Source organism: Coturnix japonica, chromosome 1 (assembly GCF_001577835.2).
Source record: "Coturnix japonica isolate 7356 chromosome 1, Coturnix japonica 2.1, whole genome shotgun sequence".
Classification (NCBI taxonomy): Eukaryota; Metazoa; Chordata; class Aves; order Galliformes; family Phasianidae; genus Coturnix; species Coturnix japonica.
Genome location: NC_029516.1, coordinates 107,620,349 through 107,639,795, shown reverse-complemented (window position 1 = coordinate 107,639,795; position 19,447 = coordinate 107,620,349). Strand labels below are relative to the sequence as shown.

At 44.0% G+C, this 19,447-nt stretch overlaps 1 protein-coding gene across 4 annotated transcripts in view; it reads left to right on the top strand.

Moving 5' to 3' along the window:
* The window catches only part of PCYT1B (phosphate cytidylyltransferase 1, choline, beta), a 29,597-nt gene extending 11,978 nt beyond the window's left edge, over positions 1–17,619 (top strand). The window contains exons 3-8 of one of the 4 annotated variants that reach the window (XM_015885783.2): positions 569–685; positions 3,805–3,956; positions 4,821–4,899; positions 8,017–8,225; positions 10,247–10,435; positions 14,996–17,619. In XM_015885783.2, coding sequence (XP_015741269.1) covers positions 569–685; positions 3,805–3,956; positions 4,821–4,899; positions 8,017–8,225; positions 10,247–10,435; positions 14,996–15,202 — 953 coding nt within the window. In that variant the 3' untranslated portion in view covers positions 15,203–17,619. Of the gene's footprint in view, positions 1–568; positions 686–3,804; positions 3,957–4,820; positions 4,900–8,016; positions 8,226–10,246; positions 10,436–14,082; positions 14,408–14,995 lie in introns of those variants that run through there. The other 3 variants (XM_015885793.2, XM_015885802.2, XM_015885811.2) reach the window with 3 other exon arrangements.
* Positions 17,620–19,447: the final 1,828 nt, after the last annotated feature.

Genomic DNA, 19,447 nt, shown 5'->3' with positions numbered 1-19,447 from the left:
GTAAAGTACGTTTTACCTTTTCTGCCTAAAGGCCGTTGCTGGAGGTTTCATACAGGAGGAGTTACATATGGGTGATAGCGGGTGTAAGACTGAAAAAAAAATATGCTCAGTAATCAGAGGACAGTGAAGTGCTTATGTGGAAGAGGTGAGTTATGGGGAAAAAAGCCACAAACTAGAAGGGAGAAAATATGAAGCAATAGTAAAAAGCAAGGGAAAAAAAAAATCAAAAAATCCAGAAGACAGAACTGTCTAGAAAGGCAGAGGGAAAAGAACAAGACATATGGTGGAACTCTGAATGAGACAGGAGGATGACATTTTTGCTAAATTAGAATACGGGGATGATGGATGATAATAAATAGGCTACGTTTGGGAGAAAACAGCAGAGTACAGAGGAGAAGAAGCAGTAAGCAGGATAAAGCTCCACAGGTTCACCCATGGAGAATTTTGAATATCTGAACCGGAGTAGATATTTACAGTGATCTTATCTGGGAACAAAAACCTGTTCACCTGAATTAAGTGAAACTTGTTTGGGGTCTGTAAAATCACCGTTGTGTTTCTTTCTCCACAGTTGACAGACCTGTCAGAGTGTATGCAGATGGGATATTTGACCTCTTCCACTCTGGCCATGCTAGAGCTCTTATGCAAGCCAAAACTCTATTCCCAAATAGCTACTTATTAGTAGGAGGTAAGATCAGAATAATTTATTGCACTAAATTTTTGCTTCTGTGCTTCAGCATTAGAGTTATTGCTGTGCTCTCACCCCCAGCTGTTAATGCACTATGACTTTGAATGCTGCTTTCATTCTGGGGGCTTTCTATAGGTGATTTGCCTTGACTTACATCTTACAATTGCATCAATTAAAGTAAAAGTCAAATTCTGCCCTCAGCAGCACAGGCACAATTCCCATTCTAGTTAAAGCAGGTGTCTGCGTGACTCTGAGCTTAGAATAGCTCCACATGAATAATTTACCTTTTTCAGTTATTCACTCAAAATTGTTCAAAGATGGAGATGAGTGAATGAGATCAGCCACTTATTTATTTCTGGCTCTTCAGTCCCTCTGCCATTCAGGCACAGCCCACATCCTCTGGCTGCTGGGTCAGTATTGTGTGTGTGAGCCCAGTCTTCACCATCAGCTGAGGAGCTGAATCTAGCCTGTTCTTGTAGACCTAAGTGTAGATCATGACTTGAGCATATTTTTCAGCTCCCAAGTGTCCCCAGGCAATTTACATTCTTTTCAGCATTTTCCACTAATTTCTTCTTTTTTTGCCGTGTGGCTTGCTAACAGATGCTCAGCAGTGGGTATATGCCAGGGAAGTCACTGGAGAGTGGCTGTTTCCTGCCCAGCTGGCTGTGCAGGCACTGTTCTCATGAGGCCCTGAGACATACATTTCATTTCCAGTTTCCCTGCACCTTTGAGTTTGAGATACATCTCAGAAATACTGCACGACAATATTCAGCTGCTCAGACATTCATAGAAACAATAAAGAGAATGTGAACGCAACCTCCAGACACTTTCTAAGACACATGATATTGCATCTTTGTTCCAAATCAGTTAGAAAGAGGGAAGGTTAAAAAAAAAGAAAATTGTAGAGAAAAATAAAATCTCCTTTTAAATGCAATCTTCAGCTTTACTCTTAAGTTTATGAATGGTGACAGTTCAAAGGGAACTTCCTGGGAGGTAAGTGACATCCCTTTGTTACCAAGGAAAAATGTAGGACATCTTGTTTCCCTCTTGATCCAGATAGTTTGCAGAAGAAACTGGTGGAGGTGCAAAGGTGTGAAGAGTGTGAAGCTTAAAAAATGGAAATTATGTAGGTTTTGTTCTTGTTTTTAAGAGGAAGAGAGGTGAAATCACAGAATCACAGATAGGGAACAAGCTCTGGGGCAGAAATGCATCTTTGTTGAATTTCATAGTGTAGCTCTCTTTAGTTCTGGAGTGAAAGACAAAGCAGCCAGAACTCATTAGTACCTTTTCCCAGCAATGCAGTGCCTTAGCATGTTTAAAGAATGGGCACTTTTCCACACCCACGTACAGTTTGTGCTGCAGAAGCACTGGTGTCGTTTGTGTTGCTGTGCATCACAACCAATCCCTTTTATTTCTTACACTGAAAACAATTATTTGGAGCTAAGATGTTTCTGATGGACATTTATACCTTCCCAAATCACTCACTAGAGCAGGATGATGGAACTAAAAGGAAATACAGACATCCTGTGTTGCACTCTATATGTACAAGTAGTACTTAAAAATTGAAACCTTACCTTTCTACAGAATTCAAGCAAAAATTACTGTTTCCCAATAATTTTAGTAGACCCTTTCTTCCGGGAGAGGGTACCTCTAAGATTATATAAAGTTTGTAAATATAAATGCAGTCTTAGAAAGAAGTCTTCCTACTGCAAGTGCATTTTCTCCATTAAATTTCCTGTCAGCAGGCATGAAAAAAAAAAGGTGTAATAAGAGAGAGAGCATTTAGCTGGCTAAAATACATATATATTATTATTATCTGACTTTGAATTTTGCCTGAACTCCAGGGTATTTACATTTTTCCTACTTTATAGGTCCTTAATGACCATACATCAAGAACATCCATTTTAAATCTCAAAAAAAGACTTAATCTTTGCCAGAGCCTTGTCTGATAGGTTGATGTTTTCAAATTGGAAAGAAGTGCTGCAGTTGGGCTGCTATCACATGCCTCTGTGGCACTAATAACGTTGCATTTATCATTTGTCAAGTATATTTACTGTTTGCCCAGGTGTCATAGAAAAGTGAGATGCGAAGGCATGGGTTTGACCTGTGGTGAAGGACAAATACTGTCAACTCAAAGGGTATCAAATTATTCCACGTGGGAGTCAAATGACTATTGCAGCTATAATGTTGGACAGAGTTAGAGCTGTGGGGACAGGCCACTGCATCTTATGCAACATTATATGAGTCCAGCTTTTATAGTCCTCCAGTAACATGGATGGTGCTTCTTCCTCATTTTAAAAGTAATGTGACATAGTGTTGGCACATCCAAACTTAAAGATGCATTCCCAGGCTCTACCCTCTCCACTAGAGCATACGGCTTCTCCCAGTCCTTTCCACAGGGTTTTCTTCTGCAGTTCCCCCTTTGATCATGACATAAGCCTTATTTCTGTTTCTATGAAGTCTGCTGAAGTCAAAGCTAAACTCAGGGACAGATTCCTGTAAAATTTGAACCGACTTGTTTTCTATCAGTGCTTATTTAATGAGAAACTGTTTTTCTGTGATTTAGAGCTGTGTGGGCAAATTAATCATTTAGAACTTTGTTTACGTAAGAACAAACCTTTATATTGCAAGGGCGGTTGAAAGCTGGAATAGGATGCTGTGGGGTCTCCATCTTTGGGGTGCAGTCCTGCTGTACTCAGTCCTCCTCCAGGGAGGGCTCGTTGGATTAGGTATCCAGGTATCTTCCTGCCTCAGCCATTTTGTGACACGTGTAGTTTGCCACTGCACTTTCCATTTACTTTTAAAGCGCTGTGCGTCATCAGCCCTGAAATCTCTGCTTGTAGTGGGATTCACTTGCCTCACTTGTGCCAACAGTATCACGTGAATTGTCCTGCAGTATCTCACTTGGGTACTGGCTGCAGCTCCAGAAAGGGAAGATCTCTCATATGTCTGTGGCTGTAGTTGCCAACCATGAGCTGAACTCCCAGAGGCCCTGGAGCCCCCCAGAATTAGCTAAGATGATAACTAAGTGCTTAATGTAATTATGGGAAGTGAAAAATGTCTGATCGTGCAAATTCTACAGCAGGTGAAGCCATTTTGATTATACTACCATATTTTAGTTTGCAGTGATGAGCTAACCCATAACTTCAAGGGCTTCACGGTGATGAATGAGAACGAGCGGTATGACGCCGTGCAGCACTGTCGCTATGTGGATGAAGTGGTGAGAAATGCACCGTGGACACTCACCCCTGAGTTCCTTGAGAAACATAAGGTACGTTTCTCCTCTTATCCCCCTTTCCCTTGTATGTACTCTCAATTGAAGACAAACAGCAAGCGTGTGAAGTTGTGTCAGCTGAAGTAAATTATTTAGTTCAGTTCCCTCTGGTCACCAAAGTTAGGTACATGCCTTACTTGCCCTCAGTTGGTGTCAGATAATGCTCTATTTCTCTTATGTTTTTTCCTCGGTATGCTGGGCTGATTTTTGAATGGCAAAATAGCACTGAAGAATCATTCATGCACTTATATTCAGGAAAGATCATGAACCAGTAAAGTTATAATATAACGACTGAAATTGTATTAAAGTCCTGAATTAAAGACATATTTCTTATTAATGTGAACAGGTGCAATACTTGGCCAGAAATTCAAAGAAATATAATTTCTTACGCACCATTATCTTCATGCAGCGCGTCTTAGCAAAAGCATAATTAACTGAACGTACTTTGGTGCCCACATCACTGACAGTTGAGTGGACAGCATGGTTGGTCTACACACACAGCTCTAAGGAAACAGAGTCATTTATCCTGCCTCCATAGTTTTGCACATAACGGCTTTGCCACTTGACCCAGTTCTTCCAGTAGCAGAAGCAGCTCTCTTAGGTTTTCTACAGAATATCACACAGACAGCCACAGCAGTGTGTTAATGACAGTGCTTCTAGAGACAAGCTTTCTGTTCTTTCATTATTACCACAGAACTTAGCAGTTTCAGGCCTAAATCTAGTGCAGTATTCTAGGTGATGGCTTTAGGATGAGAATGTCAAAAAAAAGTCAGCTGAAGTCAAGAGCTGATCCTCCACAACCCCTCACTGAACCAAAATTCAGTGATGTTGGCATGTGATTCTTCTTCTATTCACTGGCAGATTGACTTTGTAGCCCACGATGATATCCCGTACTCCTCTGCTGGCTCGGATGATGTATACAAGCACATAAAAGAGGCAGGTAAGAACAACTTCACACTTCTAGCACCTTAATATTCAGCCTCAGCTCAAACTCTTTTACTGTCTTTTGACCACAAGTGCTGTGAGAAAAGCAGCAGAGATAACACCATGTTCTCTCACAATCTAAAATCAGGTATTACTGATTTCAGCAGAAAGATTGACTTTGCAAAACCACAAAGGATGTCCTGTGCTGGATTCCTGCTGTAGCTCCCAGGAAAACATTCAAATCTGCCATAAAAAAAAATAGTCCCATCTTTTTGTCTTTAATGAATTCAGGGGGCTAAAGTGAGAGCTCTAAACTGATGGAAATGAGTTCAGTTCCCATAACAGCCCAGCCAACTGCAGCGGCTTGTTGGTAAACAAACTGATGACTCTTTGACATAGAACAGGCCTGAATATGTAGGCCTGCAGGAGTCATTAGGATCCACTTCTGATTTACACCGAGGGTTTTTTCACTACACTGGCAGAGGGTTTAAATCAATTCCAGAGTAATTAATTTAGCATGACCATTTAGCAGGTTGGTTGACTACCTTATTGCGTTGATTGTGAACAAGCTGAAGTCATCACGATTTTGTCTTCAGTTCATGGAAGCTGATGGAAGCTGATCTAAGCAGACTCTGTTAAGCCACTCTTTGCTTCTGGCAAAATGAACAGTGCGGGAGGAGGAACTGATTATTTCTTTCTTACACTTCTCTCTGGAAGTGCTGCTTTGAACAATGGAGAATCCGTCCTCTTCCAGGTCTTAAAGAAATTCAAGAACAAATCTGCCTGATGATAATTTGTAGCACAAAGTGACATTCTCCAGCTATACAATGACAGCAGTAGAGCAGGTATTGACCCGAGCTGTACAAATAAGCTTTTTATAGCAGCAGTTCTTGATCTTTTTCCACTTGCAGATGTCACTGTGGTGTTGGACTCACAGCTGTCCTCTGGGAACTGCTGTTCTACAGATTCAGAGCCTGCACCACTTCACTTTATTACGCAGTGGAACAAGCATACCTATGATATGGCTGGGACATTAGAATAGGATAGGATAGGATAGGATAGGATAGGATAGGATAGGATAGGATAGGATAGGATAGGATAGGATAGATTGGTAGAGATAGATAGGATAGGATAGGATAGGGTAGAATAGAATAGAATAGAATAGAATAGAATAGAATAGAATAGAATAGAATAGAATAGAATAGAATAGAATAGAATAGAATAGAATAGGTGCAGACCGGAAAGCTATTTTGCATTAGGTCTGTGAGGCGCCACGTCCCCCATACAACATGACAGGTGGCCTTGGTGTCTGTTATTATCAGACTGAGCTATAGAGCACCCAAACTTGACACATCCTTCTCTGCTGTCGCACCACACAATGTGAGCTTGTAACTTCAGGGAGCTGTGTTCTATCCTTGGTCCATCGCTGAAGGATGCTGGAGAAGTGATTTCAAGTTTGTGTTACTGAACATCATTAGATGTAAAACAGGAATAATGCTACCTTAGTTTTGAGATCTAATAACATAATGGTCCCAACATTCCAGAATAGCATTATCAGTATAGTGAATTTCCCCTAGGGTATTTTGTTTTAAATAGAACAGTGTTGTGGAAGCATTTGTGCATTTCCCTTAGTTTCAGTACTCCCTTTTTCCCACACCAAGCTGTTAATGAACAGAGAAGCAAAAGCAAGGTTTGGAGCTCCATGTATAGATTTCCATGGGCTGCTATTTCCCTACGTAATCGATGTAAGAGAGGGCATATGAACAACTGTGAGCTCTGCAGCGGTGTGCTGACTAAACCTCTGCCCATCTGTAAACAGCTGGGTTTGAAAACATGAACTGGTTTAACATATGAAGCAAATAAAAGCAAAATCAGTAAGAAAAGGTAAAAGGGCTGAAGACAAAGTGGCTTTTGACACTTGAACGCAATTCAGCATTTGGCATAGCAAGAGTAAAGTATGGCTTCTGTTAATGAATTCTTGTAGCTCCTATTTATAGAAGCTTCTGGCTTAAAGCGGGTGTCACTGCTTCCAAAAATACTTTCCTGAGTGACTGCTGCATGCCTGAAAAGCATGACTGGGGAAACCTCTCTGCTCTTGATTAAAATAATCTAACTTGGAGGAGAATACTAATTAGAGATCAGAAGGAAAACATATCAAATATCATTTAGTCACAAGAGGCTGCTAAGCTTCTCGATTGCTTCCCCATTTGTTTTTCTAACCCTGTGAAACTGGCTAGCAGTGCCCGCCTTCTAAAGTGAACGCAAGGATTAATTGATCAATAGCTGTAGCGCTCTTTAAGACAAAGCACTATTTTCTATTTTTATGTGTTTGCAAAACTATTTATAGTCTTAACTCACAGCTCTCTGCTGTCAACAGCTTAATACTGCAATTACACGTTAAGTGATAGTAGTCATTTTTGGTGGCACTAAATAACTCAGAAGGCAAGGTGTGCTGGCATTACTGCCTTTGTCACTTGTTTTAACTGATCAAGTGATCCTGTCCTGATGAGGAACAGTGAAAAACAAATACATTCCTCAGCTCTATTGAAGAAAACAATGCAGCATTAATAAACTACCAGTTTTGTTAGTTAGAGAAGGGAGAGTGATAATGCAACCACTTTAGTAGCTAGATATACATGATGGAGGGGCTGGAGGGCCTGATGGCCTCAGTCCCCAATGTATTTTTGTACTGTAGTTGTGTATTTTGTAATGCAGAATATACATCTTCTGCCTGAAGCTGCTTTGTGGTTTTGGCCAGTGGTTTGTCTGACTGGTTTTGTTTGTTTGTTTGGGTTTTTTTTAACTTAGCAGAACAAAGACCATCAGACAGAACAACACAGGAATGCAGGGGAGAGTAGAAGTACACAAGAGAGCAGCAGATGGTCTTTCAGCAGTGTGAGTGGAAGCTAATTGCTTCCCCCAGCAAAGGGCTGACTCAGGAGCCTCTGCCAGTCTGGTAATTTCATCAGAACTTGACGCTGTGCAGGGGGGAAGTTTTAGCCTTCCTGCAGACTGAGAGAAAATGAACCGTACAGCAACCTCTTACAAAGGAACAAGATGAAAGAACTAGGAACAAGATGGCCAGAATTGCAAGTGTCTTGACTTTGGTTAGGCTTTTTGTGTCCCTTCTCAGCTACCTGCCGCAGTGCCTGGTCCTGCCGTGCTTTTCCAGCTGGCTTTCTTTTCCCACTTTGCTCAGGAATGTTCGTACCAACGCAGAGAACTGAAGGTATCTCAACATCAGATATAATCACAAGGATTGTCCGGGACTATGATGTGTATGCCCGGCGCAACCTCCAACGAGGATACACCGCCAAAGAGCTGAACGTTAGTTTTATAAATGTAAGTACTTTGATCTACGTTTGCTTCTGAAATGTTCTCTCCTAGGACCCCAAGGGTACCATAAAGGCTAAGAAAATGAATCTTCCCCCTAATGTTTTAGAAAGAGAAGACAGAGCTGGGAAGAACTTAATTTAAAAGAAATAGGTAAGCTGACAGTAGTTTTAATTACTCTTAGTAATTAGCAGCTTTATTTTCATTTTTGGCTTTCACAAAGCTGCTGCTTCTGTCCCTTCTTAAGCTGTAAATGACTTAATAACATACTAGGAAGGAGACCAGCCCCGCAGCTGCTGTCTTCTCAAACACTGACCCCATAAATGAACTGTTTCTTTATTCCTGTTGCAAGAAGGCAGCACAGAAAGCAAAGATTTTGGTATCCAAACTTTCTCTGCAGTGTGACAAGATTAATAAAGAAAGAAACAACAAAAATGCTGATCCCTGAGATAACTAGAGAAGACTAAAACAGGTTTTAAAACACAAGGAAATGTGTTAGGAAGTAAATACATAGCATAAGAGCATAAGTAGGGCAAGAATGCTGTTTGGAAGGATTGCTCAGAAAAATTCAGCTGCACCTTACCTTCCAGTAAACAGGGACAAAGATGAAAGCTACTTCCCTTTATTTTCTGTTTCAAGTCCCAATTTAAGGCCTTGAGGTAACCTAGATTACTGACATCTTCCTCGTGACTGGGCTAGATCATAGGGGGCCTTACCCCTCCTCCTCTGGAGCTGGGAAGCCCCCTCAGGAATGACTGAATTGTGTCATTTCTTGAGGATTTTGTTTACTTGTTTCTTATCTTGAAGTTTGGCAGATAAATTACAGCACACTGGGCATAAATATTTCACGGTGTTTCTTCTCAGTCTTTTACACCTCTAAAAATCCTGCCTTAAGTATTTTACCCATAACAGTCACTACTGCAAGAATCCATTAAATGAAGGCATGCTGGATGCCTTGGGGGTTCTTGGAAGCATTCTTTAACTGCTCTGAGGTTAAGATACCGTTACATATCTTATGCTTCACCCAGTCTCAAACCCATGTATTCTGAAGTCCTTTCAGACATTTGATTATTGTAGCTTATTGTAATTTAAATGCAAAAATACTGCTTTTCACCAGAGACTTTCTGTGTTTCAAAACAAAAAATGAGAATTCACCAAGACAGAAAAGCATTGGTTTCCTAGGTAATGGAAGGCTGCCCGCTAGGTGCAAACTGAGTTAGGCTGTTTTGGACTTTAATAATCTTCTTTGGTCCTGCAGCCTGCAAAGAACTAGAATAACCTCACCCCCCCAGCACTAAGCAGTATGCATATGGAAAGCAAATTAAAGGGACAATTAAACGAAGTTCAGAGGAAATTGAAATCTGGTAGTGTGCTGTGTTGCTGTGGATTTTCATTCTATTTTCAGGGCCAAAGGTTTAGTTAGTTCTGGATGCTGTACTTCTGAGGAGCACAGAAACATTTCAGGACAAAAGCCCTAAAGTATTTTAGAAGTGTGGCCAAAGAATGGCTCTCTAACAGTATCTTCACTTTCGCTGTCTTGGCTACTAAGCAATGTTTGCTCTCTTTTCTGTCAGTCTGAACCTCCTGTGTTTGCCAGGCTCTGAGGTGAATAGAAGTTTCCTTCTGCTCTGCAGAAGTCTGACCTTAGGGGCATTTGGGACCAAGTCAACATCCAGGCTGGCAAGTCAGCAGGAGGATGCATTTGTTTTCTACTAAGTTTACTTTCTTTTGCTTTCTACCAAGTTTGAACTGTTCATTTCTCACTTGTAATCTTGACAAGATTCACAAAATTTTCAGAGTGCATTCAGTTTGCAAACACATACAGAGTGATGTAGTGGAATAAACACAGTAATCACATAAAATAGTCTTTTCAACATGCACTTTCTGTGCTTCATTACAGATACATTAAATGCGTATATATATGTAAAGCAGATACGGTAATGAGATTTTTTTTTCTTCTTTGCATTCAGTGCATAATGTTTCCCAAGTAAGTCCCAATATATTAATCACTGCCTACACTTTCTAAACAGGAGAAGAAATATCGCTTTCAAAACCAAGTGGACAAAATGAAAGAAAAAGTGAAGAATGTAGAGGAAAAATCAAAAGAATTTGTGAACAAGGTGGAAGAGAAGAGCCATGACCTCATTCAGAAATGGGAAGAAAAGTCCAGGGAATTTATTGGCAACTTTTTAGAGCTGTTTGGACCTGACGGAGCCCTGGTAGGTATTCTGCCATCCCAGGGACTGTGAGCATTGTTATTTATTTACTCTCTGTATCACAGATTCAAAAGCATATTCCTTTGCTGCAGTGTTTACTTTGAAAGCCAGCACAGTAGGCTAATGCCAGACCTGCTTGCTGAATCCAGTAATGCGTGCCAATACTGCAGCAGGAGGATCTGCGATGCCTGTTGCTTCTTTGCAACAATTTCTTTTTTGCTTATGATATTCTTTTAACCAGTGAGATATCCTGTCATTAAGTAAGTTGTGATAGCGGATGCAATACTACATTTAGCCACACGGCCTAACAGCCGCTTATTTCTAAGCAAACAGATTTCGTATGGTCTGTTTTCCTCTTTAGCACTAAATAAGACCACAAAGATAGCAGAGATAAGCTATACACCAAAGCTGATGAGAGAAATGGGAATATTAAAAATTTAATTGTTCTGTTCATCCTCTGCACTCAACGGTAGATGAGATTTCCTAGTCGTAAGAACTATTGATTTTAAGTACTGAGAAATTCTCATACATGTCTGGTGAACCAGGTCATCTCACTGACTGCAGTGAATTTTCAGGTAAAACTAAAGCGCTTTTGAAGGTCTCCTCGGTAAGTGCTGGCTCCACAGACCCCATTTACCCAGGATCTATTGGTGCTTTGGAACAGTAGTTAAGGGGCTGTAACATTGTCATTTGGGGGAGAAATCCAAGTGCACCACCTTCTCAAACTAAAATCCTGCAACAAGTGGTGAGTTGGTTGCAAAACAGAGTCCCAAAAGAGACCTGGCTTTCATCTTCCAGTTCTGATAGTTGTCAGACATTCAGAAGCCTTGTTTTCTGGTAATACTTCCCATTGCTACCTTGAATCCAGGAACAAAACTTCTTTTGAATGCAGTAGTTATCATTTGTTAATGCAGAACTTCTTAGCCCTTCTTGTTGGGAGTCAGTCCTTTTCCAGCAACTTCTCTATGCAAACGTGCTCTGGTGGAAGCCCAGGCCCCAGCCAAACCCGTCAGTACTGGTGTTATCTCAGACATGTTTTAATTGCAAGCTCCAAGCAAGGGTTTTGCTCCATTTGAGGAAGTTTTTGCAAGTACAGAGGAGAGAAGCAAGCAGTGCAGAGTAAGCTGAGGAGAGCAGAGTAAGAACAAGACAGATACTCAGCAGAGCAGCAGGATGCTTTGGAGGTGAATTTTCAGACCGTGGCATGCAGATGGTCAGCAGCTCCCTCCTTATTTGAAATCAAACCTTTCACAAGAGAATTGAGCACAACTTTAACTGCCTATGGCTTATTGTTTGAGACTGAGCGTCAACAGAGGCAGCATGCCAGAAAAAAAGCAGTTTAGTAGGAGCGTGATGCAGCAGATACTGTTGGAACATTTGTAAAGAGCCAACACACACAGTGTTCCCTCATCCTACATTTATCAGTCTATAACTGAACAACGTGCCATTACAAATAGTACACTCTGTTGAAAGGATCGTAGTAGAGCTCCTGTTTATAAACAAATCCATGTCGAGATGATGAATTAAATAGCCCATGCAACAGCTACATCAGAACTTGGTGCCACCAAGCTGCCCTTTGCTGGAGTTTTCACCATCACTATCCCTCCTTGATTACAGCTCAACAGAGAAAAGCCTATAGGAAGGTTTTAAGAACATAGAGTGCATCTTTATCATCTCCTTACAGCAACATTTGTCCTTTGTGAGGGCAGGTGCCCTCTGAACACCGCATGTCCCAGTCTAAGATGTACCTTTGTAGGCCAGTTGTTCACTGCTAGTATCACTTTCCTTAGGGAAGTGCAGACCACAAACTCTTCTGATGAAGAACCCAGGTCTACCTGCACTGACCACATCACATAAAAAGAGCTTTGTTTGCAAGTTAGTGTTCCCAGTGTGGTCCTGTGGCCATAGGTGCTGAACAAAGAGATGCAACCAACAGATCAAACCAATGCAAACATCACACAAAATCCACAAGAGATAAGATGCATTTGGGTGTACATCAGGAAGAAGTTCAAAGCCTTGATCCTATTCCCCTGCTCTACCAACTCTGAACTGCACATTTAGTTCATTTAAAAACCATTCGGTGACAAACATTGTACTTAATTCAGCTTATGAGAGAAAAGCTGCTCTGCAAAGATTATGGGGGAGATGCTGCACCATGTCCTGAGTTAACGCCCAGACCACACAGTGGGAAATCTAATGCAATGGGAGACCTTTGCTAAGAAAAAACTCAGTAAGAGTCCAGAGGAGTGTAGTCTCCTTGCACGCTTGTGGGAAAAGCATCAGTGACAGTGAGCTGAGAGGTGGTGTGGCTTTTTTACATCACTTTGAGCTTTGCGGCAGGAGAGACTTTTAAAATAACGATAACTTGCTATTAGTGTCAAAACTGTTATTAACATTAATTTGCCCTATCACTGTTAGTTAGATGTTGCTTTTAATGTTGACAGTAAAAGTACAGGAATCGCTATGGGTGTGGTAGATCCCTAGATCTGTAATTTGAATTCCATTAATATGCTGTTATTATTTCACAAATAGTCATTATAATGCATTTTGTGCTAGCATCAATTTTCTCAAAGTAAGGGCCACGCAACCCACAAAAAATAGCGGCTTCTGACAAAGGTCACGGTGTCAGATGTCAGAATGAACGTTTGTAGGCAGCTCGTTTATCATGTAGCTCACCTGCACAATTCTCTGTGTGCGTTTCTTGAGGGAGTCACAGAGGGGTCACAAACGACGACGATTAATGTGGCACAGAAACTTTTGTTCTGCCTCGAGAGAGTTCCCCAGCACGGCCTGGCCTGCAGCCCCTAATGGCACACGTGGAGCTCCACAGAAACAGAACTAACAGTGGGACTGATTTCACCTCATTTCAGTGGATGAAACAGGCTAAATCAAACCAACACACTGGGTGAGAAATTGGCTGACAGGGCAGGCTTTCAGCCTGGGGTTACATGGGGCTGGCAGCCAGTCACTAGCGGGGTTCCCTGGTGCTCCATTTTAAGGCCAGTTTTCTTCAATGCTTTCATCAATGGTCCAGATGCAGGATTCAAATGCACACTAAGTGAGTTTGCAGGTGATACGGAAGTAAGAGGAGCTGCCTTACAGAGAGATCTTCACAAATTGAACATGCAGTTGGCAATTACCAGCCACACGATGCTTAACTACAGAAAGTTCTAGATTCTGCACCTAGTATGGGGCAACTCTGGACATACATATAAAGTGGAGAATGAGAGGCAGAAGAGCAGCGTTGCAGAAAGGAATCTGGGGGTTCTCGCTGGTGGCAAGTTGAATCTGAGCCAGCAGTGTGTCCCAGCAGCCAGAGGGGCCAACAGTGCCCAGGGGTGCACCCAGCCCAGCACTGCCATGGGGTGAGGGGAGGGGTTGTCCTGCTCTGCTCTGTGCTGCACAGCCCCACCTCCAGCACTGGGTGCAGTGTTGAGCACCATAATTTAAGGACATAAAGCTATTAGCATCTAAAGGAGGGACTAGCAGGTGTGGGAAGGGGACGAGGAACAAAATGTAACCTCAAATTAAGAAAGCCTTCAGCAGCCTAAGCAGCATGCCCAGAACCCAGAACATATCTCTGCACAAGTGTTTGGCTCTCAGACCTGAATGATGACTTAACTTTGCTGGGGATGGCTTTTCCATTCCAGCTAAGCGTCACCTATGAGCCGACTCCTGCCACTCCGAGCAACACTGAGAGTTCTTGCTCCCTGTTTCCAAGAGGAGAAATAAGTCACTCTGATTCTGAGTATTCAGCATGAAGCCGACGGCAGCTGCGCAGTACAAGCCCTGTCACCTGTAACCGAGTCCCAGAGCCTTACTGCAAGGTCACAGCAGCACTAACAAGAAGCAGCATTTGCCTTATTGTAGCAGATCATTTGCCTGAAAATTTGGTCTGTTTCCACCCCACCAGCTATGGCAGGTTCTCACTCAACTTTAGCAAGCAAACAACAATAAAGCCCAAAGCAGAGCATACAGGCTGCGCGTGTTTCTCTTATAACAGATGTCTGAATTCTGACATACCCACCGTGGCCCCCAGTTTAAGGGTTTGGGCTGTGCACACTCCAGGTACCAGGAGTAGCACTTGACAATACTGGGCAGGCACTGGGCTGTTGCCCTTGACACGGGAGCAAGGATAAACGGCCTGTGCTGGCCAGGTGGCTGAGCAGAAGGCAGGTGCCTGTGCAGCACACCAAGAAGAAAAGGTCTTGGGAACAAGGGGTACCTGGAGGTCAGGCAGGGGACTGGCTTTGTGAGGCGGTATGACTGTCACATCTACAATGAGCCCAAGGTGGCTCCCCTGGTTAACACAAAACAGTATACAATTTTCTCATACCAAGGCTGTCCTTGCTAGAAGGAAAGTCTTGTCATGTCAAAAAACAGCTTATTGCGAGCTCAGCTTGAGAGGTGAAGTACATGTGGGATGAAGGGGCTGTGCTTCAGAGCAGAGGTCTGTCCTGTGTTAAGCCCAGGTGAGGAACCACGCAGAGCAGCCCCTCTTGCCCACAGCCCCTTCCTGTCTTGGTGTCTCACTCAGAGCACCTTCCCACTTTGTTTTTGCAGAAGCAGATGTTCCAGGAGCGAAGCGGCCGAATGCTCCAGGCTTTCTCTCCACGGCAGAGCCCAACCAGCAGCCCTACACGAGGCCGCTCGCCATCCCGCTCACCATCCCCTCCATGGGTCTTCAACAAAGCCTCCCCACCCTCTTCTCCTAAAGCTGCCTCCGCCTCCCTCAGCAGCATGAGCGAGGGAGACGAGGATGAAAAATAAAATACGGATATATTTTTTAACCATGAGACAGAAGAACAAGCTACGGACTCAACCGCTGGATGGGGAGAAGAGTGAGAAACATCTGGGGTATCTCTGACAGCAGGGAACGTGCTCTGGGAGATATTGGAAATGGACTGGAGCACAGCAAGGGAGATCTCAGGAAGAGCGTATCCCATCCCCGCTCCCTCGCAGTGCCTGGAGGCCTCACCGGCAGCATTTGCCTGTCACAGTGCCAGGGACTGGCAGAATAGCATCCGCCTGCGAGTGAGCTCCTGTCCATGTGCTGCTGCTTCCTGCTGCTGGGGGCTGGCCAGATCAGGGGGTACCAAGCTGAGCGGGAGCCACAGCCCTCCAAAGACCTGACCCAACATGTGGGCACACAGCTGCAGTTGGAGAAATCGGACCCTGCAACCTAGAGCTCTTCCAGCACGCAAAGGAAGGGCATTGCTGCAGCAAATACATTCAGAAACAGGAAATAAACCTTCTTTTCTGAATGAAATCCACCCCAGACCTTCAATCATGCCATTGAAATGGAGAGTTGTCCAGCTGAGCAGATAGAAATTCATTTGATACACTCAAACTGCTGAATGTTGCTCGTTGACCAAGCCTTTGTTCTGGGCATATGTAAAGATCCCGGCTGTAGAAACACCCTGAGCTTTATCAAATCTTTTCCCATGTTCCTAGTGCCTGAACAGCTACATCACAACCTCTGTTCCCTAGGTTTGCACTTTGGAGACAAGAAAGTAAGCGAAGAGCACCCTAGCTGGAATTTCTTGTAGTGGGAAATATCTGGTCTGAGGACTGGCATTTGCTGCTGCTGACTGGTACTAACATATGTGGAGTCCTACTGCCCAGGGACAGACTGACCTCTCCTGGAAACCCCACTGCTCCCAGACATCACCCTGCAGCAATCCCAGCAGTGCTGCTGTCCCCGTGCACTGCTAATCTAGTCAAAGAAATTGCACGTGACAGTCTGGAACAAATGTGTCCACAGACAAGCTGTCCTTGCATGGGGTGCTGGGGCCATTCCTCTACCCTAATACGGAGATGAGGCTGCCTCAGGCAGCTAATGGGGCCCCAGTGACTGCTGATACGAGGTGGGCCCTATCCGTGTGGATGGGCCAGCCTCTGAGCGACCTGATCTAGTTGCTGATACCCCTGTTCATTGCAGGGGAGTTGGACTGGATGATCTTTGAGGTCCCTCCTGACTCAAACAATTCTGACTCTGTGATTCAAAGTGGGCTTAGGCACTGGGATTTTCCTTCTCTTGCTGTGACGTACTTAAGTCCCCAAGCAGAACTACAGAAGTAGCACTAAGGAAGCTTTCTCCTCTCCATGATGCACACTCTGATCGCCTGCAGCTTGGCAAATAACTGACTTGCCTTCCTCCTGGCTCTACCATGCAGCCCCTCAGCTGGCACTTGTCCCCCAGCACTGGAACAGGCTGCCCAGGGAGGTGGTGGGGTCACCATGGAGATGTGGCACTGAGGGATGTGGTTAATGGGCTTGGGGATGGGCCAATGGTTGGACTAGACGACCTCAGTGGTCTTTTCCAATCTTAATGCTTCTATGACGTGTCTTGGGGAATGCTTTGCCAAACAACCCCGAGTACCACAGGACCCAGTAACCACCTCAAGGCATTCATTGCCTTCTGGAGCCCCGCTGGCTCCTCCGTCACAGAGCTGCAACAAGAGGTGAGCAGGGAACGGGTCGAATGCTGCTTTCATGAGGAAGTGCATGAGGAGAGCCACAGTGAGCTCAGCTGCACACCTGGTGGGATGATGCAATTGAGACCTTTCTCAGCCTTAGGCAACCTGTTACTGTAATTTCATACCTGGGATGCACTCGTTAGTTTTTCTGATCCTTTGCAAGTTCAAGTCTTCCCATCACAAACCACTCCTCCACCACGGGAACTGTCCGCTCGCTACTGGTGCTGTTCATACAACGAGCCATGTCCAAACACAATGGAGGTGGGCAGGTTTTTCTTCTTGAGTTTTACTGTTGGTTTTAATTTCATAACGCTCCCTATTCAGCAGCCATCGGTCAGTGGTTGGGGTGGAAGACAGCATCCATAGCATGTAGATGGGGCTGGAGAGAAACTCAGAGCGACCTCTGCCTGGCAGAAGCTCTTTCTCAGTCCCAGGTGGCGACCCAGTGACAAAGCCATATCCTGTACCAGGCTTCCTTTTCCCACATAGGAGGACATCAATAAGCCGAAGCCTTTCCCCTGCTGGTACAGACACCAATATCCATAATGCTGTCTCCAGCAAACCAGAACCTCATTGTCTTTGGACACGTGGAAGGCCATTTTGCACTTCTGAGTCATGGTTGGCTTTTATTTTTCATGAGTGTTGCTTTAATTCAGTCCTATTTATTGGCCAAGCTCCACATGAAAAATAAACAGTGTACAACAGAGATTTCTGCCTCTCACCTTCATTTTATGGCACGTTGGGCACACCAACACAACCCCACTGACAGCACAGCACTTGTCATCTCCATCCTTTGTACCCCCACACTTCACACCCCACAGATGCCCCCTGACCTTCCCAACATCTGCCGCTCACATCCTAGTGCTGCTCTCAGGAACCTCTCTCACATCCTTCCCCGGCAGCAGCTGTGGTGCTGTGTGTGCCAGGACAGCACACAGGTGCACCAGGTTCCTGCAGAACTGCAGCAGCAAACAGCAGCCACAGAGCACAGCTCCTGACACCGCCCCATGCATTCGGCTCTTCTGCAGCTCGGTCAGTCTGACCCTGCACCGTCTGCCTCAACAACTTCTTACAGAAGTTGCTGGTACCGCAGCAGCTGCAGAGATTTGTGTTTGTTTGTTTTCCTCTGATGGTTCTGCCGTAGGCAGGGAGCAGCTGAAACAGCACGCGAGGTGTTGGGAGATCCCAGCTGAGACATTTAATTGCAGAATAAGTCCAAACCTCAAGGTTGCTCGGCACAGCAGAGAACTGTTGAAAGGCCCCCACCAAAACACCCCTGGCAACACAGGTTTTGTTGCTGAAGATGGATGTGGGGCGGTTTTGCACAGTACCCTGCAGCACCTGGGAGACAGAAGACATTCCCAGAGGAAAGTCTCCATTGAACATTCATACGAGTTCAGATAAACTCATCAGGACCTTCCAAAATACAAAGAAGCAGAAATTATCCAGTGCAGTACATGGCAGAGAGCTCCTGTTCCAGCTCTCATGTAACACCTTAAGGATTCGCTTACTTTTAAATCCCTCTGTCATTTAAGCATGAAACATCATAGTCTGAGATCACTCATGTGAAGTTATTTAGCTCACGATACTCAAGGAAGATAAACGTTTTAAAACCAGATTATAATGTGTGCCATATTAACTGATATTTCTAAATGTGGTAAGAATTCCCCTCAACTGCACCCAGCCGGATACTGAGGAAGACAGTTTCAGACTCCAAACCCAGCCTTGCTGCATTGAATTATGGCCCCAACAGCCTATTCTACTGTTTTCTAATCATATTTTCCCCACCAAACAACACCTATCAGTTAAACAAGGTAACTGAACTACTAAGCCATTGCACACCAGGGAAAGGTGAATTATAACCTCCTTTTAACAGAGAAGTGGATTTGAAACCCAGCAGCACTTCAGTAGATGCCATCAGAGCCTTATAATTTTCTTAAAAGAGTTAGAAGTGCTTATCAATCATGAGGGAAATGGAACAGTTTCCAGGTGGAAGCCCAGAGCACAGTTTCATAACCAACATCCCAAGCACCAAGAACATCCCATTTCAATTTCAGGGAGATTTACATAGCAGGAAAAAGAGGAGCTCACGTGCTTCAAGGAAAATTTGTGGTGATAAACCACTGCTGCACATACACAGAACAATTCAACAACAGGGCTTACAAAATCTACCATCGCTCCCTTTGTTACTTATCAGGTAACCAAGGAGTTCAAGAAGCAGGGGATGAGTAGAAGAGGCAGTCTGAAGCACTGAACACTGCAGCAAACTCCATAGAAGTAATAGAGGTGCCTGAGGATGAAGGCCTTATGCTCCCTTTAGTTACTGGCATTGATCTATCAAGCCTATCAGTCACTCACTCAGTAAATGACCCAGTCTTGATGAGCAGTGTGGATCAGCCAGGGCTGCAGAGCTGAAAGGAGGAAAGCCCCTTTCAGTGGTGAGAGCAGAGGACGCAACAGCCTCACCAGATCTGTAGTGAAGTTCCAGATGTACTTACCATGCAGACAGTACCCAGCTCCTTAATTCTGCTCCTTT